The sequence below is a fragment of the Monodelphis domestica genome, chromosome 5 (genome assembly GCF_027887165.1).
Source record: "Monodelphis domestica isolate mMonDom1 chromosome 5, mMonDom1.pri, whole genome shotgun sequence".
NCBI lineage: Eukaryota > Metazoa > Chordata > Mammalia > Didelphimorphia > Didelphidae > Monodelphis > Monodelphis domestica.
Window position 1 is genome coordinate 79289425 of NC_077231.1, and position 23720 is coordinate 79313144.

The 23720-nt window shown below is 40.5% G+C and overlaps 1 protein-coding gene across 1 annotated transcript in view; it reads left to right on the forward strand.

Annotated features, from left to right (window-relative positions):
- The first annotated feature begins 2547 nt into the window (after window positions 1–2547).
- The window catches only part of METAP2 (methionyl aminopeptidase 2), a 63696-nt gene continuing 42523 nt past the window's right edge, over window positions 2548–23720 (forward strand). Inside the window, exons 1-2 of the mRNA XM_056798660.1 lie at window positions 2548–2927; window positions 17781–17885. Coding sequence (XP_056654638.1) covers window positions 2771–2927; window positions 17781–17885 — 262 coding nt within the window. The 5' untranslated portion in view covers window positions 2548–2770. The remainder of the gene's footprint in view (window positions 2928–17780; window positions 17886–23720) is intronic.

Here is a 23720-nt window from a genome sequence, read left to right on the forward strand (position 1 = left end):
CAAATGGAGCAGTGTGGAGAAAGATGGAGGACTGAGAACCAGCCATTTATATGGCTGTCATGGCTATCCCCAGAATAACATAAACTCTCTCCAGGCTTGTTGAGTCATTTCAGTCATGTCTGACTTTTTCTAACCCCATTTGGGTTTTCTTGGTAAAGATATTACAGTGGTCTGCTATTTCCCTCTCTAGCTCATTTGTAGTAGTAGTAGTTGTCTCTCGGTAACCGAGGATGACTATTGTCTTTGTGCATTTTTGTGCACAAAGACACTTGTGCATGAAGATTTAAGTGGAAAAGTCGATGCACAGAGACAGTCCCACTCACTCGGCTTTGGAAGCCTGGGTCCAGTGGCATGAAAAGTTGTTACATCTGGATACTTCCTCAGCTGCATTGGATGGCCGTGTTGTCTTTTGTGCTCCAACATGCCCTGAGCACTCCACAGTGCCTTGCTGCGTCGCCATCTCAGCCGTTGAACCTTCTTATTGGTTTCTTCCATCTCTGAAGCAGTCTTCACATGCTGGGTGAGCAAAGCCTTAGTTCACCAGGGGTCTACGACAACCCGATGGCTACACTCAAAAGGTTTAGCTGGCCTGAAGCCGTTGCCTGGGGTGTGGCCGCTGCCCCATGCTGGCAGCTACTAGGAGCCACAAGTGAGAGCTGGGTGTCAGGTGAGGGTCAGAGGCTGGAGAGCTGCCCTAGAAGGGCATGACAAGCCCTTCATACCAGAGATACTACCCCTCCCTGAACACCCCATACACCCCTCATTTGACAGATGAGGAAATTGAGGTAAACAGGGTTAAGTGACTAGGGCAGGAGTTGTTTTTTCATTTTTGTCTTTGTATTCCTACCCTCACACAATCCCTTGCAAAAGTAGGTGATTTTAAAATGTTCAATTGAATTACAATTACACTCTTTATAAGTTTAAGAGAGTGAGGCAACATGCTTGCTGAACTGAATCTTTATGAGTTCAGATTAAGTCACTATAGCAGTTATATGTATTTGTAATAGTAACTCATTACCACAGACTAAAGTTTCTTCCTAACAATCCTGCCAGGTGGCTAGTATAAGTGTAATTGATAGCATTTTGGGAAGGAAAAGAAATAAACAGTTGTTAATACTTCTACTTATGTGCCAGGTACTGTGCTAATCTCTTTACAATTATTATAATTAATATATTAATAATAATAACCATTATTCTGTCTCCACAACAACCCTGGGAAGTAGGTGCTATCATCCCCAATTAACAGTTGAGGAACCAGAGGCAGACAGATATATCTTGTCCAGGGTCACACATGGCTCAGTGTACCCCAGCAAATCACTTAACCTCTGAGCAATTTAGAAAGACTAAACTTAGATTGTAGAGAAGGCATCGATCTGCACTGGGAGTTCTGTGTTTCTACTGCAGGCAACACTCGAGATGGATGAGACTTTCTCTATCTTGCCAGAGAAAACTCTTCTCAGTGTGGGTTCCTTCCAGCCCTCGAATTCTCACCCAGACGTACTCTCCGCCGTTTTGACTGCTATCTCTCTTGCACCTTCCACTTTCAGGACGCCTGGGTCCGTCTCCTCTCATTTCCCCTCCGGACTGCAGAGGACTTGAGATTCCTAACTCCTTTATAAATGTAGGCTCCTTGGAGGCGGGGACGGTGGTTTAGCATTATGCCTGGCACATAGTAAACAATCCACAAGGGCTTTTTGATTAGACTTCACTATTCTAAAGGTTCCTACTTAATATTCATTTTTTTTTTTTAAAGCTAGGCAGTTGCCCGAACGGAGTAACAAAACCAATCAGGCCGATTTTGAGTGCTGCGGTCTCCAAAGTCTTTGCAAGCAGAAAAGCTGTCCAGCCTGATTTATGACTGACACCTTGCAGGACTGAATTAGTGAATGCGAATACCCAAGACTTGCTGCGTGGGGAGCCAAGTCAGTCCGGGTACTCGATTTACCTAATCAGAAGTGCGACTGGGGACACTTTTCTTTAAAAAAGTGAATCGTTTGCACAGTACGCAAACTTTTTCCTCTTTTTTCTTTTGAAGTGAAATTTGGCTTTTCAATACCGCAAAATCTATTTCCTTTTCCTCCTCCCCATCAATCCTAGCAAAATCAATTCCCGAAATGCACACTTCTCCAGGAGAGTAGCATAATCTAGTTAAACCGAAAAAAACCCCACCAAACTATCAATGTATTTTCGTAAAATAAATGTGAAATTCAAAGTGCTCTTGGCATGGGCACTTTTTCAACCTAATTAAAAATTTAAAACAAGCATGTCAGTAGTTTCTTCCTAGCCTCCCGATCCCATCACCAAACACGCCACTGCCCAGGGACACTTTTGCGCGTGAAGGTAGAAGCGGTTTGCCCAAGAGGAGCCTGTGTGAATGTGCACGTGGGTGGGAGGCTTTTCCTTCTCCCGGGCGCACGTGGGTTGTGCGGAAGCAAGCAAGAAGCAAACTTTTCTTTTCCTGCCTGGGACGGAAAGGACGCCCCGCCGCGCGGCAGTCCTGGGGCGCGGCCGGGGCGGGTGACGTCACGCGCCCTTAGGCCCCGCCCCTGGCTCGGAGGCTCCCCCTGGCTCGGAGGCTCCCCCTCCCCCGCCCGCCACGAGGCCCGCAGGTCCCCGTCGGCCCCGCCCCTCCGGCGGCCAGGTCCTCCAGCCGTCCCGGCATGCCTCTCGCTCACTCGCTCGCTTTAGCGAGAGCGGCTCGGCGGGGTGCCGGGGGCTGCTGCGGGGAGCGGGCCTTTCTAGCCTGCCCTCTCGTTCTCTCTTTAGCAACATGGCGGGCGTGGAGGCGGCGCAGGCGGCGGCCGCAGAGAGGCACCTGAACGGCGAGCTGGAGCCGGACGACAAGGACGACGGCGCGGCCGCCACGGCTGAGGAAACGGCCAAGAAGAAGCGCCGCAAGAAGAAGAAGGGCAAGGCCGGAACCGCAGGTACAAGGGGCAGGAGGCCTCTGGGACCCCAGGGTCGCGCCCGGGACAGGCCGCCGCCGCCTCAGCCCGGGGGGGAAGGAGAAGGGGAAGCGGTTTCGTCTGGGACCGGCCGGCTTTAGTCCCGGCCTCCGAGCCCGAGAACTGGCTCGTACTTGCTCCTGGGGCCAGGGGTTTGGGGCCCTCCGCGTCCCTGTGTCCTTGGCCGCGCCTTCCCAGCCCTCCCCGGACTCAGCTCGGCGGCTGGGGTTCCGCCTCGCCGGGCCCGAGAGCTGAATACCTTCGCCTCTGTTGGAGCCCTCTGGACTCCCTGCTCTGGGACACCCCTCAATCCCTGCTGCTGGAGCTCCCGCAGTTGCGACTTCTGGGACCCTCATCCTCGCCGGTGGAGCTCTCAATGCTCCCGGGACCCCAGCTGCTGAGGCACCCCCATCCCCGTCTCTGGGACGCTTGGGATTCCGGGCTCTGGGGCCTTCGGGACCCCCTGCTGCTGAGATGCCCCCTACATCCTTTTCCCGGGGTTCAGACTCCCGCCCTTCGTGAACCTGGGACACCCAACCCCCCACTGCTGGGTTCCGAGACCACTACCCTTCCCGCAGGGGTTGGCAAGTTTTCCACCGGCCCTTGGAAAAGTGTTTCCCTGAGCTCAGTATCTTGTTACGGCTTCCGAGATTGCAGAAGCCAGAGGCCTGACTCTTCTTTTGGGGAGGGGAGGTTACTTTAGGAAGCCCAGTCTAGGAGGAATGCCTCGGTTGGCCCCTCAGCCACAGACATGGGGAAACTGCTGTCCTCATTCCTGAGGATATTAAGTAATAGTCTATTCCGCGAGCATTCACGGAGGGCTTTCTGTTAAGATGCCTAGTTCCGTGCTAAGCGCCCGAAAGGAAGGTGAATGAGGGACAACGGAAAGTTTACGGAAATCATTCCAAGTTCCCTTTCTTCATCTTTATCGGTCAAGCAGGCATTTTGTCTGTACCTATTATGTGCAGCCTTCAGCAGGCAGTCTTTCCAGGGACCATGTGCTGCCCCAAAACCTTTCCTCTTTTTTTTTGTTGTTCTCTAGTTACTTACCAGGAGGTCTTGTCTGTTTTTATCTTGTCTAGAATTGATTTTCTTGTCTTTCTTAATTGCATGTGAGCTTCTTGAAGGCAGGAATTGTTTTCCCTTTACTTGTATCCCCAGTGTTTTTGGAATATACTCCTTCCCTCTCCTTATGCAGAAGGAATTATTTCTTGTTTGTTTGGGGGACATTAGTGTAGGGGCCTACCACATTCATTTAAGGAGTGGTTTTTGGACTACTAGGTGCTGTGCTAGGTGATGCTAGTTTAGGCTTTGAAAGATACTGCAATCTTTCATGATGGGGAGGGGGAGATACTGAGAAATGAATATTTGATAGATTGACAGCTGGAAAGGTTATCTAGTGCAGCCCTTGTTTTTACAGATGAGGAAACTGAGGCCAGAGAGGGGAGTGAGCAGTCTGAATCTAATCCTAATTCCACATCCTCCCTACCCCCTCAGGCTTTCCTCTGTGGTAGCCACCAGGCAGTTTGGTTTTGATAATGTCTCTGTCACTTACTGTGTGACTCTTGGCTAGTCACTTCATCTCTCCAGGCCTGGGTGTGCTCATCTGTGAAATGGGACCAAGTATCACCCCAGCTTCCCAGAGATTTTGTGTTAAAGCACTAAGGTAAACGTTGATTCATATTATTTTAATAATTTCTAAAAGTCATATTAGTGATTAGCAAGATAGGATTAAGAGCTTGGTTGCCTCTGATGTCTCAGGCAGAATTGAACAGTTGTTTCTCCAAAACCAACTTCCTTAACCTGCCTTCTGCTTTACTCTCAAGGAGACCAGTTACCTGAAAACTTTGGAGTGATCTTCGACTCCTGTTCCTCTTTTACCTCATCCTGGCTCTTGGAGGAGGCTTAGTAAGGGAATAGCTAGCCACACATGGCTTGAGGCCTTTTCCTTCTCCAGCCAATTTTTATTATTTAATAAATACGTATAAATTAACATTCAGCCTCAGAGAATTTTAATCTTAATACCTCTATTATACATCCAGTTAATTATTAAGTCTTATTGATTGTTTGGAAATGTCTCGTCTAGTCTCTTTCCATTCTTATTGCCACTACTTTGTAGTCCAAACTATTTTCATTTTATGACTCTGTTAGTAGTTTCTCTCCTGTTCATTCTATATGTAAATCTTCTGAAGTCTTTTTTGACACTCCATTACCTATGAAGGAGTGGAGATTGTTCTTTTTTTTTTTTTGGTCACCTGTCCAAAGAAAAGCAACTTGACTTAGGTAGGCTTAAAAAAAATGTATATGTATGCAAACACACATATATAATATGTTTAATCTGACTTTAAGGAAATCTTTTTTTTAAAGAAATCTTTTTTATGTAAGTACAATAAATAGTAATTTTTTGTCAGTGCCACATGTGTTCAATTGAATGGGTTGAATGAGAAAAGGAAAAGAGAGATGGTGAAACAGTTGAGGAAAGAAGGAAAATGTGGATTGTAAATTACTAAATGATAAGGGTTGTTTCATTTTTGTCTTGATCTGAAGAACAGTGCTTAGCAGGAAGAATTGACACTTCATTGGCTGGTTTGTGGTGAGAATGAAATGAAAGGATATTCAAGTTCCATCTTAGTGAGACAGCATTCTAGTAGGTAGAAAGGCAGACAGAACAGATGGAGACCATTTAGTATGTGCCCTTCTTTTTAGTGGGCTTCCGGTCTTCAAAATTTGAAAGAAACTCCAGTTCTTTTTACCCCTTTAGAGGCCCTATTGACCCAGCCTAAGGGGAAATTACAAGTTATTTAAACATAACCTAAGCAATGATGGGAATCTGGTCTTTCTTGGTTTACCAGATAAAATCCATAAACTTCAGCCTCTACAATATGATTCCAATCTGTTTTTCCCACTTAATCTCCTATTGCCCTCTAGCTAGTATAGCTTTATTTGCTCTTTCCTTGTTTTGTACAATTATAATGCATGTCATATGTCTTTTTTATATATTTCCTCTGTCTCCCCAGATAGATTTACAGTCTGTGAATAAACTATTATTTCATGCTTCTATGTATTTAGTTTTTTCGACTATAAAATGAAGAAATTAGATTAGTGATCTCTAAGGTTACTTCCAACTCTAAATTTATGATCTCAAACACAGCAACACTAAGTGTTACAATTTCCTAGAACACAATGAGTCTCTTCTTTGCCCCTTCACATTTTACATATTAGCTATTATTGTTACTGTAATTATTTCTGTGCATGTATCTCCCTAATAAGCTACAAGTTCTTTGAGGGCTGGGATTTTTTGTTTTAATTTTGTATTTGCAGTGTCTTGCACATAGCAGGACCTTAGTGAATTTCTGATGAATGACTGATGATAGATGTTTTCTCTTATTTCTCTTGTATGATTTAGTTGGAAGTTCATTGGACTTGGAATTTTAATCCAAGACTTCCTAAAATGGTTACTTAAACCCTCTCTGAGACTTAATTTCCTTATTAATAATATAGACATGTTAATACTCTTATTATTATCCACCTCACAGGATTGTGAGCATGATATTTTTTGCTACTCTCTCCTGAAATCCTTTTTGATCTCTACCCCTATCCATAGGCTACACTGCACTTTGCACTCTGACTTTTCCTAAGAGGACTTTTGGTTCTTCCTCTAAACAGCTATATTATTGCCTCCTCAAGACATGGAGGTGACCCCAGCAAGCCCTGTCTTTTTCTGAGTATAGCCTGGCATTGAATTGGATTTTGTTATCTGAGGAACCACCTAGTTAAAAGAGGCTCAGAGGTACCCCACTAGGTTGACTACAGAGTGAGGACTTTTGGAGTACACTACATTAAGGCCCAGGTGGTTTGTGATAGGGTCAATGAGGGGGAATATGAAGTCACAGATTGAAGTATTGAAGGCCAGCTATTTGCTAATTAACTTTTTCTTTCATCCATAATTTCTTGATTTGGAAGGGATCTTAGTTCATCATCCCAATCAGTTCCAGAATTCATATTCCTGAATTGAATCACAGGATTATATATATATTACATATTTTATATATATGTCCCCCTACAAGCATTTATTAAACATATGCTGTGTGCCAGTCACTGCTTGGTTCTGCAAAAACAAAACCAGAAATGAAATAATCCCCCCTCTCGAGAAATTTACAGAAACATTTGTAAAATTACAGAAAAGTATTTATAGTTATTTCTATTTTTATATATTTGTATATGCAAAATAAATACAAAATAGGGAGGTTATTTGGGGAGAGGTTAGGGGATTAGAAAAGGCCTTGAGTAGAAGGTGCTTGAGCTGGGTCTTGAGGGAAGCATGGCATTCCATGAGGTGGTTATGAGGAGGGAGTACATTCCAGGCATTTGGAATGTCCAGCATAAAATATAGAGGCTGGAGATGGGAGTATGGAATGTGAGGAACCGAGAGGAGGCCAGTTTGGCTGGGCTGGAGAGCACTGGAAGTAGAGTAAGAAATGTATAATGAGGCAGGGAAAATGAGTTGGTGTCAGGTTGTGAAGGTGTTTAAAAGCCAGTGTTTTACAAAGAGGCAGTAGGGAGTCCCTAGTGTTTATAACTAGGAGTGTCAGGGTCAGATTGGTTGCTCTGGGGAGGATGTACTGAAGTGGGGAGAATTGAACAAGGAAAAATATTTAGTATTCCATTGTAAGTGGTCCAGGGAAGAGGCTATAAGAGTATGAACTAGAGTGTTTGGCTATATGAGTGGAGAGAAGGGCACATAGTCAATAGAGATAGAAATCAGAAGGTTGGGCATCTGATTAAATTTGTGAGCTATGGGGAAATGAGAAATTGAGGATAAATAAGGCTAAAGTTGTGAAGCTGGTGACTGGAACCCCATGATGCCATTAACAGAAATAGTTGAGCCAGATAGAGGAGCAGGTTTCTGGAGAAGCATAATGTGTTATATTTTGAACATAGCCTGTTTTGAGATGCTTGTGGGACATCCATTTTGAAATGTCCAAAAAGCAGTTGGTGATGTGGGTCTGCAGCTCAGGAGAAAGGCTCAGTTGGGTTTGTATGTAGGTGTGAGTTTTCTGCATAGAGAAAACTGTGAGGTTTTAGAATCAATGATGTTACCAAAAAGTATAGAGAAAGAAGAGGGCTCAGCATGGAACCTTGGGATTTCAGAGGCCATTTTGTCTAACCTCTTATGATGTGGGAACAATGCCAAAGAAAAAATAAATAACAGGTGAAATCAGTTCTCTTTCTACTCTTCTACAGTTTTACAATTGGTTATGCAGTCTTGTCCACATGGTAGTTCTAAGGGAAAATCGAAGAGCAGTCTGAGATCCCCAGCCTGAGCTCCTCCAGGGCCAAATTTGAAGGTGAAAGAATTGGTCACATGAAGTTCTTGCCACTTTTAGACCCTTCCTTTCATCACTTCCTATGTCTTCCTTCCACTTTATGTAGACCAATTGAAACTATAGCTTTGCTTAGAACTGCCTACTATAGCACACATGGGTCACAGACCTCCCCACACATAAGGATAAGTGGGGTGTATTAAGATTTTGGTCATTAAATCTAAAAATGGGCAGGGGAGAATTGATCCCATCTTCACAGCTAGGCAGTGGGGGTTAAGTGACTTGTCCAGAGTCACGCAACTAGGATGTGTCTGAGGCCAAATTTGAACCCAGGACTTCCTGACTCTAGTCCTGGCTCTCAATCCACTGACCTACCTATGTAGTGATGGGAAACTTAAGCTTGAGATAAGATAATCTGTTCTATTTTTGTATACCTATAATTAACAGGGAAGTTTTTCTTTGAATTAAAATCTGCCTCTTTGCAACTTCTACTTATTGTTCCTAGTTGTTCATTCTGAAGTTAAACAGAGTAAATCTAATCTCCCATTTAATACCACTTCTACTCATCTACTCAAGGATACTGGATTCTTCTCTCCAGACTAAACATCTGTATTTTTTTCAGCCGAATGACTTGGTTTTAAGTTTCCTGACTGCCCTTCAATATCTGTTTCAGTTTGCCATTTCTTCTTAAAGTAGCATGCTCAGACTAGACAACAGTACTACCAGCATAGTTTGACAAAGGCAGATAGCAGGGATGTCACCTCACTGTGTATAGTCTATAAAAGGTCTTTTGCTTGTCCTGTCATGTTGTTCATTCTTGTCAATCTTTGGCCACTCCCCCATCTTTTTCAGATGAACTGTGATATAGTTGTCCCATCTTTAATTTGGGCTGTTGATAAAAGTTGAACTTACCCTTTATCCTTGTTCAGTTCCAAATTAGATTTGGTCCATTATTTTATTCTTGCCTGAATGCTTTTTGGAAGATAATTTTTTAATCTAAAACTTGTCACCTGCAAAATTGGTTTAAATTATATAAAGAATTACTAAGTGCCAGTCATTTTGCAAGGCAAAGAGAATGTAAAAACAAACAAAAAGAAAGAAAGCCTTTGTCAAATTTAAGGGGCTCATTGAAGCCTCTATTGGAAAAATGTAGTGCTTAAAAAAGACTTGAAAGGGTTAAAAGAAATGAAGGTACCTAAAAGGGGTAGAGGAAATGGGGAGTAATTGAGCCTGGAACTGTAGAAACTCCTTCCTAAAGTGAAGGCTGGAGAGTTAGAGGAAGAACTCAACAATTGGAGGGGGAGATTGCAGTGGAGATAGATAGACTGTGCTGTTTATTTCCTCATTAAAATCACTGATAAAAATGTAGAGGGGGCGGCTGGGTAGCTCAGTGAATTGAGAGCCAAGCCTAGAGATGGGAAGTCCTAGGTTCAAATCTGGCCTCAGACACTTCCCAGCTGTGTGACCCTGGGCAAGTCATTTGGCCCCCATTGCCTAGCCCTTACCACTCTTCTGCCTTGGCGTCAATACACATTGAGTCCAAAATGGAAGGTAAGGGCTTATAAAAATAAAAATGTAGAACAAAACTAGGCCAAAGAAAGATTTCTGAGACACTCCACCTTGTTCCAAGACCTTGTTCCAAGTTAACATTTGAATAAGTGTGTTATTTCCCTTTCTATACTATAAATTTCATGAGGGCAGGAAGAAGCCTATTTGAAGTTAGTTTGGTTTGCCTCCTAGAACTTAGCATAATGTTCTACACAACTTTAAAAAATTTTATTTTTTAATTAGCAAAAATCTATCTTTCTATTCTTATTCTCTCTATCTCTTTCCTTTCCCTCCCTCCCTCTCTCCCTCCCTCTCTCCCTCCCTCTCTCCCTCCCTCCCTCCAACTCCCTCCAATATTGTGTATTGGTTTCAAGGCAGAAAAATGGTAAGGGCTAAGCAATAGGGGCTAAGGAATTTGCCCATAGTCACACAGCTAGGAAATATCTAGGGTCAGATTTGAATCCAGGACCTCCTGTCTCCAGGGTTCTATCCATTGAGCTAGCTAGTTGCCCCTTAAAAGATTTCTTGAAATATGATGTCTAGGCCCCTTGAGGGTCATGACATTGAGATAGTACAAGGATTCTTAACTTTTTTTGTGATTTTAAACTTCTTTTCCTATTCTTGCTTCATCTCTTCTAGGAGTTCCAGTTGTGCCTGTGCCCAAGCTTTTTTTTTTTTTCTCTGAGGTTTGGCTTGTAGATGTTTTGAAGCCATTCTCATCCATCTGGGTTTTTGTCTGGAGCTTTCCTTCCAGCATAACAGCTCTTTTATAGCAGGATTCTTTGTTTTGTTTTCCTTTTTTTTCCCAGCCTCCTTTCCAGACTTCAGATTTCATGTTAGGGTTGGACTCTGTCACACTGGTTGCATTGCTGTTTCTTAGGATATTGAATTTTCCATTATTCCAGGTTCTCAGGCATGATGAGAGGTCCCAAAGTGATCTGATTCAGGTCAAAGTGATTGCTGCCTCCTTGGTCTGAGCTTTGCAAGTTTCTGGCCAGGGTTTGAATTTGAACAACAGTAGAGAGGTGCTATAGTGAGGTGCTAGTTGCAGGTGCTATCAGCCAGCTGGAAAGCTTTGTTGGTTGAGGCTGACGGGATGTAGGCTTCCTTTTGGTTTGGGATTCTTCCCTTGCTTATTCCTTTGCAGGCTGGACTAACTACTGGAAATGAGACCCTATTTTGCTTCTGGATCCTGAATCACTTCTATAGCTTACTTTTGAACTTCCTCCTTTCTTGGTGAAAAGTCAAAGGCCCTTTACCTGGGAACATCACCCCTGGTTCTGTGATTCAGAACTGGGAAGCTGCTGATAAAGTTTCCAATGAGTATCTTTCCTTTTGTATATGGGTTTGGTGGTGCCAGCATACTGTAGATCTAGTATCTCCTCTTACCCATATTCATATCGTTTCTCAGGGCACTGTGCTACATGTGGGTAGTATACTCCTGGTCTAACTTTATACTCATTGCCTGCAAATCTTTCGGTCTCAGTAAGTTGATTTTGGCAGGGCAAGTAGCTAACTGTGACTTTTGGATTTCTCTATCAGGATTATGTCTGGTGCATTTTCTGGAATTAGTTTTTTAGGTGTAGAGAAGGAAACTCACTATTATATTGCTTCCTATTACTCCACCAGACTATTGGTTCTTCATTCTGGAAGCACATGGCATTTTTTATCATAAGTTCTTTTGGATTGTTGTGACCGCGAAAATGTGGGTTTCAAGACTTTGAATTGCCCAAACTGTAAAGATAAATTTTAGTGTCTTGAGTTAAATAAAAAATAAGTGGTTGCCATGGGGAAAATTCCCAAATATGAAATACCCAAGTCAGCTGGGTTTTATGGACATTTAAATTAATACAAATGAAGGAATTAAGGGAAGGGAGAGAGAGAGGCAGAGGAAATAGTAGGAAAGGGCCTAGGCCTGAGCTTTAAGAGAGACTAGTCAGACCTTAATCATTCACCACAAGATAGGTCCAAGCAAGCTCTAGTGTTCAGAGAGACCAGCTCCTGACCTCCAATTCAGCTTTCAAAGCTGAACTCCCTCCAGAGGGAGGGCTCAAGCTCTTTCCTTTTAAAGAAAAATTTCTCTGGTCACCTCCTCTAAATGTTCACAACTACCAATCATAGTAGACCCTTTTCCTAGGACTGCCCATTCTTAGTTTTCACCACTCTTTTGTTCTCACCTTCTCTGGGTAGATTATATCTTCTGAGTACTTCACACCTCTTTGCTAAGCTTACCCTTTGAAAGTTGCTTGGCCTTTTAGTGATTAATTTGACCTTCATAGGTCCTTAGCACCTTTTTGTATTAGATCTAAAACTAGACCTAGCTTAAGGGCTTTTGCCTCACTATATGGGTTGGGGACTTTTTCTCATTGTTCCATCAAAAGTTTACAACTTTATCTTCCCCTAAAGTATGCCTAAGTATGGGTGGAGTAATGTAAAGTTCTTAATACATTCCTGACCAAGTATCTTCATTGTTTAAAATGGAGAATACCTTAACCAAATGTTCCAAGGTAGAGTCTGAGAAATTTTAAGTTTCACATTGTTGTATTGCTAAGAATAGCCAAGTTATTGACTGTTGTTACAGTTTTCCTGTCACTGTGTACAGTGTTCTCCTGGTTCTGTTTATTTTATTCTGCTTCAGTTCATGTAACTTATAGGTTTTTCTGAGCTCCTCCTGCTTGTCATTTCTTATAGCATAATACAGTATTCCATTACAACCATGTATTGTATTTTACCCAGCCATTTCCCAATTGATGGTACCTTCACTTTCCAATTCTTTTAAAAAATATTTTTGTGCATATAGGTCTCCCCCCCACCCCCCTTTTTTTTATATCTCTTTGGGATACAAACCTAGTAATGGCTGGGTCAAAGGATATGTGCTGTTATAGTCTTTTGGGCATATGTCCAAATTGCTTTCCAGAATGATTGAATCAGTTTACAACTCCCCCAACAGTACATTCTTGTCTCAACTTTCCCATATCCCCTCCAAGTTTTGTCATTTTCCTTTTCTGTCATAATCACCAATCTGATAGGAATAGGATCACAACTCAGTTTTTTAAATGAGAATTTATTTAATAGTGATTTAGAGCATTTTTTTGGCATAACTATAGAGAACTTTGCCTGAGAACTGCCCATTGATAGCCTTATTGTTTATCAATTGGGAAATGACTTGTATTCTTAAATATTAAACTCATTTCTCTATGTATTTGAGAAATGAGGTCTGTATTAGAGAGACTTGTAAAACAAATTTTGCATCATTACTCTCCATCTTATTTATCCCTTAGTTTCTGACCTCCGCCTACTCCAGTTTGCCTTCTTTTCTGTCAGCCCAGTCTCCCCTTCTCTTATCCGCTTCCCCCTCCTACTTTCCTCTTTGGGTAAGATAGCTTTCTCTATGCCCAATTGGTTGTGTATATTCTTCCCTCATTGAGCCAATTCTGATGAGAGTAAAGTTTGCATGCTCCTCGCCCACCTTCCAATACCCTTTCATGCCTCTTTTATGTGCAATAATTTATTTCATTCTATTTTTACCTTCCTCCGCCTCTCAATGTGTTCTTCTTTCTCATGCCTTAGTTTTATTTTAGTTTATATCATCCCATCATGTTCAACTCAGATCCTTGCCCTCTGTCTATGTATACTCCTAACTGCCTTAATAATAACTAGGTTGTAGTGTTAACAAGAATCACCTCCCTATGAAGGGATGTATACAGTTTAATCTCATTGAATATCTTTTGATTTCTCTTTTCTTTTTACTTTTTTATGATTCTCTTGAGCCTTATATTTGAGAGTCAGATTTGCCACTCAGCTCTGGGCTTTTCATAAAAAATATTGGAAAGTCCTTTATTTCATTGAATACTCATTTTTTTCCCCTTAAGGATTATGCTTGGTTTTGCTGGGTAAGTGATTTTTCTTTGAAATTGTAGTTCCTTTGCCTCCTGGAATATCCTATTTCAGGCCCTCCAATCCTTTAATGTACTATGACTCCATGATATTTGAATTGTTTCTTTTTGACCACTTACAATATTTTCTTCTTGACCCGGGAATTGTGGAATTTGACTATAATATTCCTGGGAGTTAATCTTTTTGGAGTCTCTTTCAGGAGGTGGTCAGTGGATTCTTTCAGTTTCTATTTTGTTCTCTGGTTCCAAAATATCAGGGCAATTTTCCTTGATAATTTCTTGAAAGATGTCTAAGCCCTTTTTTTGATCATGACTTTCAGGTAGTCCAATAACTATTAGATTACCTCTCTGAGATTTATTTTCTAATTGTTCTAATTTTTCCCATGAGATAGTTCACATTTTCTTCTATTTTTTAAAAATTCTTTTGACATTGTTTCTTGATGTCTCATGAAATCATTAGCTTCTACTTATTGAATTCTAATTTTTGAGGTATGGTTTTCTTTTCTTTAAAAAAATTTTTTTTAAGCACTTATCTTCTATCTAAGAATCAATACTGTGTATTGGTTCCAAGGCAGAAGGGTGGTCATTTTGTATCATCCCATCATATTCAAGGCAAGGGGAGTTAAGTAACTTGCCCAGGGTCACACAGCTAGGAAGTACCTGAGATCAGATTTGAACCTAGGACCTCCCTGCTCTAGGTGGCTCTCATTGAGCCACCTGCTGCCCTGAGGCATAGTTTTCTTGAGTGAGCTTTTGTACCTCCTTTTCCATTTGACCAGTTCTACTTTGTAAAAAATTCTTTTCCTCAGCAAATTTTTATACCTCTTTTACCAATTAACCTATTCTGTTTTTTAAGGTATTTGGTTTCTTCAGTATTTTTTTTGTACCTCCTTTACCAAGTCATTGACTCTTTTTTCATGATTTTCCTGAATCACTCATTTCTTTTCCTAATTTTTCTTCTACCTCTTATTTGATTTTTGAAATCCTTTTTGAGCTCCTCCATTAATTCTGTTTTTTTTGTTTGTTTTGTGTTTTTTTTTTTAACTCTTACACAGCTAGGAAGTGGCTGAGGCTAGATTTGCATTAATCCTTTTTGAGCTTGAGCAATTAATATTTTTCTTGGAGGCAACACTGTTGACCTTATTGTCTTCTGAATTTATGTTTTGGTCTTCCCTGTTGCCAAAATAACTTTCTTTGTTAAGTTTCTTCAGATGTTGTTTATTTTCAATTTTTTTCTTTTATTTAAAAAAAAAACTGTTAAAGTTGGGCCGTGTAAATGTGATGAAGGGAGCACTATTCCAAGTTTCAGGTTTTGTGCTTTTCAGCTTTTTTCATTTTTCATTTTCAGCTTTTCAGCCTTCAGAGCTGGCCCTGGGGATCTATCTGTTTTCATTTCTCCCAACATGGTATAATGTGAGGAGATATGTTTTTAGTGCTCTCTTGGCCTGTGCTCTGGTCTGTGAGTGACCTCAAGTTTTCTCCCCCACCCCTCCATTCCCCTTAGAATTGTGACCAGGGTTTCTTGCTCCTCTGTGGTCAAAGTGTTGGTTTCTGCTAGCTCCTCCTCATCTGAGATTGGGACCTGGTTCTGTGTTTGAGCAATATGACAAGAGGCTTACACACAGAGTCAGCAAAGAGACCCCTGGAATCTCCTTCTAAGCACCGAGTTCTGGAAGTCTTTCCCACTGCCTTAGCTGTACCCAAAGCCTAATGCCATGGTGGGATCTGCTCCAGTGCATTACGTTCCACCTACACCCCAGTGCACTAGATCCTTTGTGCCGGTCTTTTAAGTTGTTTTGGTATATGTACTGCCAAAGTGAGCACCTTCTAAGTTGTTTTGAACTGAAAAATTACTTCACCATGTCTTTTTATGGGTTATACTGCTCCAGAATTCATACTTTTTTGGAGAGTAATTTGGTAGAGATCAGATGAGGCAGTGTACAAATCTTCTCTACCATCTTGGTTCCACCCCTATAAATGTCCCTTGAATAGAATTATAAGATGTACTGCTAGTATTTTCCTACCTATTCCTTTTATAGCTTAGCTCTGGCACCTCCTTCCCGACCAGTCTCATCTTCATTGATCTTCCTTCAGACTTGTATGGCATTTATTATCTTCAACTACTCATTTGGGCCTTTATCATATGGTATTTTATATGACTTTTTAAATAGTTTTTATCCATTCTTAACTAGAGTGTAAGCCTCTTGAGAAAAAATCCTTATGTCATTTTTTAAGAACCCTTACCTTCTGTCTTAAAATCAGTACTGTGGGGGCAGCTGGGTGGGCTTAATGGATTGAGAGCCAGGCCCAGAGATGGGAGGTCCTGGGTTCAAATATGGCCTCAGACATTTCCTAGCTGTGTGATCCTGGGCAAGTCTCTTTGACTCCCATTGCCTATCCCTTACCACTCTTCTGCTTTGGAACCACTACAGAGTATTGATTCTAAGACAGAAGATAAAGGTTTAAAAAAAAAAAGAATCAATACTCTGTAGTGGTTCCAAGGCAGAAGAGTGGTAAGGACTGGGCAGTGAGAGGTTAAATGACTTGCCCAGCATCACCCAGCCAGGAAGTTTCTGAGGCCAGATTTGAACCTAGGACCTCCTGTCTCTGTACCTGGTTCTCAATCTATTGAGCCACCTAATGCCCCCATCTGTCTTTTGTTTTTATCTTCCATTGGACTGAATGCTAGCACCTATGTTGTACAAATAGATGGTAAATATTTATTGAATTGGTGAATAAATGATGTTACCTAATAATTTGTTAAATAGACTCAACTGGGTCCTCAGTCCAGCAGGGCTTCTTCCTCCCTAATTGATTATTCTACTCATCTCAGCAGCTGTTCTAAACATTTAGCGCATTCTCACTGACTGGGAATTGAAGATTATCTTGGGTCCTCTTTCCCTTTTTTAAAACTCTACAACTTTCATGGGAAAAGTTATCACCTTTTTGCAGATGACTTCTAAATTATAGACTTCTCTTTTGACCTATCGTCCTCTCTCATAACTGCGTTTTGGACATTTCAAAATGAATGTCTCGTAGTTAACTCGGACTCCTCTAATCCAAAATAGAATTCATTCATTATCTTTCTCTTCAAACTTGCTCATCTTTTTAATATTCCTGTTACTGTGGAAGGCACCATCAAATTCTTCTAATCTCTCAGATTCACTAACCTTGAGACATTGTCTTTGACTCCTGTCTCTTCTTTACCCCCATATGACCAAATAGTTTCTAAATCTCTTAGGCTTGCTTCTACAATGTTTCTGCCTTCAATGCCTACAATGTCTTTTTCCTTCTCTTGCTTGGACTTTATAGTCCTTTATACTCCAATCTGTCCCCTCCACAGCTGCCAGAATAATTTTCCCAAAGCACTGTCTGACAATGTTCATGACATTCAAATTACTCAGTACATTTTGTTGAGTCACTACTCTCCATTAGCTCAGAAAGCTTTTCATGATCCATCTTTTCTTGCCTCTCCAGTCTTGGCATTCCTCATGCTCCTCTGTCTACTCTGAGGTACTGCCATGCTACCTTAAATGCCATGCATGACTTGCAACAGTCCGTTTATCACCTCCATGCTTCTGCACCGTTGCTTTGCCTGGAATGCTTTTCCTTTTCACCTCCACCTCTTGGAATTCCTTCTTGGGACTCTTTACTGGTCTGTCCTTTCCTCCTTTACCTTTACAGCTGCTAGTATCTTTCCTACAGAGCATTTGTTTTGTACCAAAATGTGAATGTTTTGTAAATGTATACATGACATTAGAAAATGTAAGCCTCTTGAGGGTGACAGTTGTTTGACTCTTGTCTTTGTATCCCCAATCCTTAACACAGTGCTTGGCATATAATAATCACTTAGTAAATGCTTGTTGGTTTTATTTTTCAATATGATGTTACTAATTTTAATTGTTAACATTAAAGAATCCCACTAGTTGCCCTACATTTCATGATATTCTGTTTTTCTGAACTTGAGAGTGGGGTTATTTAGAAAATTTATACTCTAGGATGCCTTGTGTTTGGTTTTTAGCTATTGTCAGTGATGTTTGATTTATACAACATTATTTAACCGGCAGGACAACAGGAAACGGAGGGAGAATCGGGGACTTCTATCAATGAGGTAGTCAAACAGCTGGAAAAACAGGCCCTGGAGGACAAAGAAAAAGAGGATGATGATGAAGGTAGGAGTATGTGTGTGTCTGTGTGAGAGATTTCATGTTGTGTCTAATTTCAGTAGCTGCAAAGTGATAAAAGGTTTGGGCAACCTTTTATCTTAACTTTAACTTAAACTGGATGTTTATAAAGTATTTTATAAACTTGAAAAACCTATGTAATATCAAATTTAGTGTTTCATGGTCTTTTTTATTTTACTTATTTAAACTGGATAATTGTGGCTAAAAATGAGATTAAAATAAATTTTACTGTTTGTTGCATCACAAAGATTGGGCAGATTGAATGGAGATCCAGATAAATGATTAACTAAAAGTTTCATTTTGTTTTGTAGCCAGTCAGTTTGAGGTAAATTACTGACAGCATTAGTGTAAAGTTGTTTCCTTATAGGTGTCCATTGTTTGCTCAGCTTTCAGAAAAAACAAACTAGAATGCTACAAATATTAAAAATATAGTATCACAGGCTTAGAAGTCATCTAATTTAATTCCTTCTACAGAGGAGGAAAGTAGGGTCCAAAGAGTGTATTGATTTGCCCAAGGTCACCTAGCATCATCAGAATTTGAATCCAGATCCCCTCACTCCACATCCCACTTTTTCCATTAGCTTTACTTACAGATAATTTAGGAAAGGCAAAAGGGTGGACAAGATGGCATATAACCTCCTGGTCTAGGCCTCTCCGTGTTTCCTTTAGTTGTAGGATTTATTTATTTATGTGTTTATTTTAATTTTGAGAGTTGGTGACTAGTACTAGTGTGATTGTGGAAAGGAGAGTCAGGCAGTTGGACTACAGAGTAGTTCTTAGCAGCCTCCATCTGGGGAATAGAGATTATCTCCTTGCTCACATTTTGAAACCTTTAACTTCATTTAAGTGATGCTGCTACGCTCTTTGCTACTGCAAACATGTCAATACCTGTCTTGTTCATGGCACCATGGATGAATACTAAGAATGGGCAAGAATACCATTCCTAATCAGGGAAGAGAACACCTGCCCAACCATATCTTAAAATCTTTTTTTTTTCTTCCCTAGTCAAGCCATTTAACCACTTGGCCCAATTTCTACTTCATTAGGGAGGTTTTGAGAACAATTTATGTAAAACCACTTGAAGTTAATTCAGAAGAAAAGTATTTTGCTAATTGGAGGCAACTGATGACTTCTGGACACACTACTAATGTAAAATGGTGTGATAGACCCAGTACACAGGACAGGCTGGGCTGACAAAGCTGGTTGGCTGAGGCAAGGCTCAAGTTGTGCCTTCCCTCCTGGCCACCTAAGGACATTAAAGTGGACATTCGTCCACTTGAAGGTGTGGGAACTGAGTTTCCCTGAGTTAAATGCTACTGTATCTTTCTTCAATAGATATACTTTCTTGGGTTAGAACTAAACAAACCTTTTGTTAGCAGTTCTGTGACTCTTAATGCCTTAGGGTGCCTGCCCATTAGACCTACTCCTAACAAATGATGATTATAGTGTTTATTCTGTCTGCCTCACTGGATTGTTTTGAAGACAGTGCTTTCATAAAATACTATATATGATATTTCCTGTTTTAATGCTTATTTTGAAAATTGTTACTTTTGAAGCCTAGTGGCATTAGCTGTGTGACTCTGGACAAGTCATTTAACCTTTATGACTAATTTCTCTAACCAAAGGGGACAATAATACTTGCATTTTCCTACTTTCGGGGTTTGTTTTGATGAAAGTGTTTTATAAGCATTAAAATTCAATATAAATATGAGTTTTTATAATGATTAAAGTGAGAGATTTAAAGTGATTTTTGTCTAATGTTCCTTTTAGATTAATCTATCAAACCCTTTTGGTCACTAGTGTTCAGAATTAGAGCTCCTTGGTTTCGATGTCAGAATCAGTCAACACATTTTAAAAATGCCTAGTGTAATGTAGTGTGTTGGGCTAAAAGTTGTAGGAAGTAAATACAGAGAGGTAGGTGATGGAACCAGTCAGAAGCTTGAGGATGGAATTCTTCTTTGCTACTTGCTTTGCAGTTTCATTCAAATTTTGGAGGTTAGGTTTCCTTCTCTGAAAAAAGTTTCCATTTTACATGGTCTCTAATTAGTTATTTTGGTTTTTACCTCACAGGAATGTCATAAGAATCAAATGAGATGATGGATGTGAAAGGGTTAGAAACATGCAAGCTCTTACTCTTATCAGACAGCTTTTGCTATCAGGGTTTATGGTCTCTCATTGACTAGGAGCTCTTTTATTTTTTTTATTTTTTTTTATTTTTTTTTTAAACCCTTACCTTCCATCTTGGAGTCAATACTGTGTATTGGCTCCAAGGCAGAAGAATGGTAAGGGCTAGGCAATGGGGGTCAAGTGACTTGCCCAGGGTCACACAGCTAGGAAGTGGCTGAGGCCAGATTTGAACCTAGGACCTCCTGTCTCTAGGCCTGGTTCTCAATCCACTGAGCTACCCAGCTGCCCCCTAGGAGCTCTTTTATACATGAAAAGTATAGATGCAATAATCTACAACCACAGTATAATCGTTTTTAAAACTATTTATTTTTTTACATCACTGACCTTTGTAAGGATAATTTTATAGTTGTGACTTAAAATCTAAATTAATTATTGGTCACCATGGGATGTCCCAAATAATAAAATATCCAAGTCAGCTGTTAATTATGGTGATTTTAATTAATATAGAGAGAAGGAATTAAGGAGGAGAGAGTAATTTTAAAGTTCATACCTTCTTAATAAGTACTCTTTTAAGTGCTTATTAAATTCAAGACACTGTCAAGCTCTAAGAACACAAAGAAAGTGAATACAACCCCTTGTCCTTAAAGAGCTTGCATCCTAACAGTAAGCAGTCTTATATCTAAGTATAAGTATATATCTACAACAAAGTAGATATCAAAGGGAAGTGCCAGCAACCTTAGGAGCAGCAAAGGTCTTCCGAGAGTCAGAGGTGAGGAGGGAGGGAATTCAGAACAAAGGATGGATTATATTGTGTCAGGAACAGCAAGCAGGATGATATGGTCACAATTCATGGGAGCTCGTAATGTGTAAAGAAAGTCAATGTTGTAAACAGCTTTAAATACCACATGGGAGCTCAGGTTTGATCTTAGAAGTAAAAGAAAGTCAAGTTTACTGAGTAAACTTAGTAAATTCCCATATCTGATCAAAATGAAGTTCAGTGAGGTTTATTAAAAATAAATGGCATTTCCTTATCTGAACACAAGAAATTGTCATTCTACCTCTTGCTCTACCTTGCAAACCCCAAACTCTTTATTTTGCTCTCAGAATGACCTCCAGACCCTTTACCCCTAGTTCTTAACCCAGCCCATCAGCCCTGCACAGGCACAATCTATCTCTTTTCCCTACCTTGATACTTGTAGGAATCAATCACTTCAACTCTACTACATCCCTTTCTCTTGAGCTCCCTCTCCCAGTTCTGGCCATGGTTTTGGCTTTCCAAACCTCATCCTAGCATTTTTCCCTTCTCTTAATTTTGTTCCTACTTGGTGCTGAGTGAAACTGAAGAAATCTCAGAATTGTCCTATTTGGATAGGTACACTATAAATTTTTGTGCTTGTTCTCAACTGACCCTAACTGTCTCCCTAATTGATTTATTCTTCCAATCACCACAGAGACTTTTCTAGACTGTCTCCCTCCTCAAGTCTCTTATAGTTCCCCTTCCCCCATACTTTCAGCTGAGAATCTTGCCACATATTTCACTGAAAAAAATGAGGTCATTTGCTGAGACTCTCTCTTCTCTTTTCTCATCCCATATCTTTCAGATTTCCTTTTGCCACTGTCCCTTTCTTTACTTGTTTCACATAAAGGATGGCCCTTCTCTTTGCCAAGGCAAACATGATCTCAAATGATCCTATTCTGTCCTTTTCTCCAGCAGATTGCATCCTTTATTTATTGCCCCAACCTATTCCTTAACTTTTGCCTTTCCCTATCAGCTTCCCTACTACCTATAATGCCCATGCCCTATTTTCTGTCAATCTCTGCTATCTGTCTTCCTGTCTTTCCCCCCTCTTTTGTGGCTAAACTGAAGTCATCAATCTGTACTTCCACATATTTTCTTGTTAATCTTTTCTTAATCCTCTGTAGTCTGACTTCCAACTTAATCATTCAAGGTCACCCAGCTATTGAGTGTGTGAGGCCAGATCTGAACCTTCGGTGTACCTGAATCTAGGTCTGGAACTCAAGCCCCATGACGTTCCAGGGTATGAACCTAAGTTACTAGAATCAGGGTTGGTGGTGCCTTTGATAGCAGTAAGGAAGTTTTGGGGGAAAGATAGTGAGTTCAATTTTGGAATGTTTCTTATTGGCCTTCATTTTATTTTATTTTTTATTTATTTAAAAAATGTTTTTCCATGTTTACATGATTCATTTTCTTTCCCTTCCCCCTCCCAGAGCCAACAAGTAATTCCACTGGATTGTCCAAATGTTATCACTTTATACCTATTTCCATATTTTTCATTTTTGCTATAGAGTGATCTTTTAAAGCCCAAACCCCAAATCATATACCCATATATACAAGTGATAAGTCATATGTTTTGCTTTTGCATTTCTACTCTCATAGTTCTTTCTTTCATTGTGGATAGCATTTTTCCTCATAAATCCTTCAGGAGCGTCCTAGATTATTGCATTGCTACCAGTAGTAAAGTACGTTACATTGGATAGTTTCACAGTGTTTCGCTTTCTGTGTACCATGTTCTCTTGGTTCTGCTCATTTCACTCTGTATCAGTTCACTGAGGTTATTCTAGTTCATATTGAAATCCTCCAGATCATCATTCCTTATGGCATAATTGTATTCTATCACCATCATATACCACAATTTCTTCAGCTATTTCCTAATCAAGGGATACCTCCTCATTTTCCAATTTTTTTTGCCACCACAAAGTGCAACTTTGGGGTACAAACCCAGTGGTGGTATAGCTGTATTAAGGGGTATGCAATCTTTTTTTTTTTTTTTAAATATATTTTATTTGGTCATTTCCAAGCATTATTCGTTAAAGACATAGATCATTTTCTTTTCCTCCCCCCCCCAACCCCCCATAGCCGACGCGTAAGTCCACTGGGCATTAGATGTTTTCTTGATTTGAACCCATTGCTTTGTTGATAGTATTTGCATTAGAGTGTTCATTTAGAGTCTATCCTCTGTCATGTCCCCTCAATCTTTGTATTCAGGCAGTTGCTTTTTCTCGGTGTTTCCACTGGTATGCAATCTTTTAAAAAGTCCTTTGGGCATCATTCCGAATTGCCTTCCAGAATGGTTGGATTAATTCACATCTCCACCAGCAATGCATTGGTGTCCCACTTTTACCTCATCTTCTCCAACATTTATTATTTTCCTTTACTGTCATATTGTGGGCCATTTTAAATGTTTTAATAGGCACTTGGTGATGTGGTATTGGAGTTTTGGGAAGAGATGAGTCTATAGATCTAAGAATCATATCTAAGAATCATATACATAGAGATCTTTTGAATCCATGAGGATTGATGAGCCTACCAAGTATAGAGGGAAAAAAAGTTTCCAGGAGAGATCTTTGGGGAAAACCCCATTTGACAGAATTAAAAGTGAGTATGCATGGATGGAAATCCAGAAAAGAAGACTGGGGAAGAGCAGTTAGATTGGGAGATGCTGAGATAGAGAATAAAAAACCTGAGAGGGCTTAAGAGAATGTGTCTAGGAGAAGGTGATTACCAGTGTCCAATGCTATGATCACCAGTGTCCAATGCTAAATTTAAGAGATTATCAGTAATTTTGGAGAGAGAAATTTCAGTTGAATGTCATTTCAAGAGCCAGATTAAAGAGGATTTAGAGGAGAAAAGGAACAGAATTGAAGGCACCTTGTGTACACAGAATGTTAGCTTTC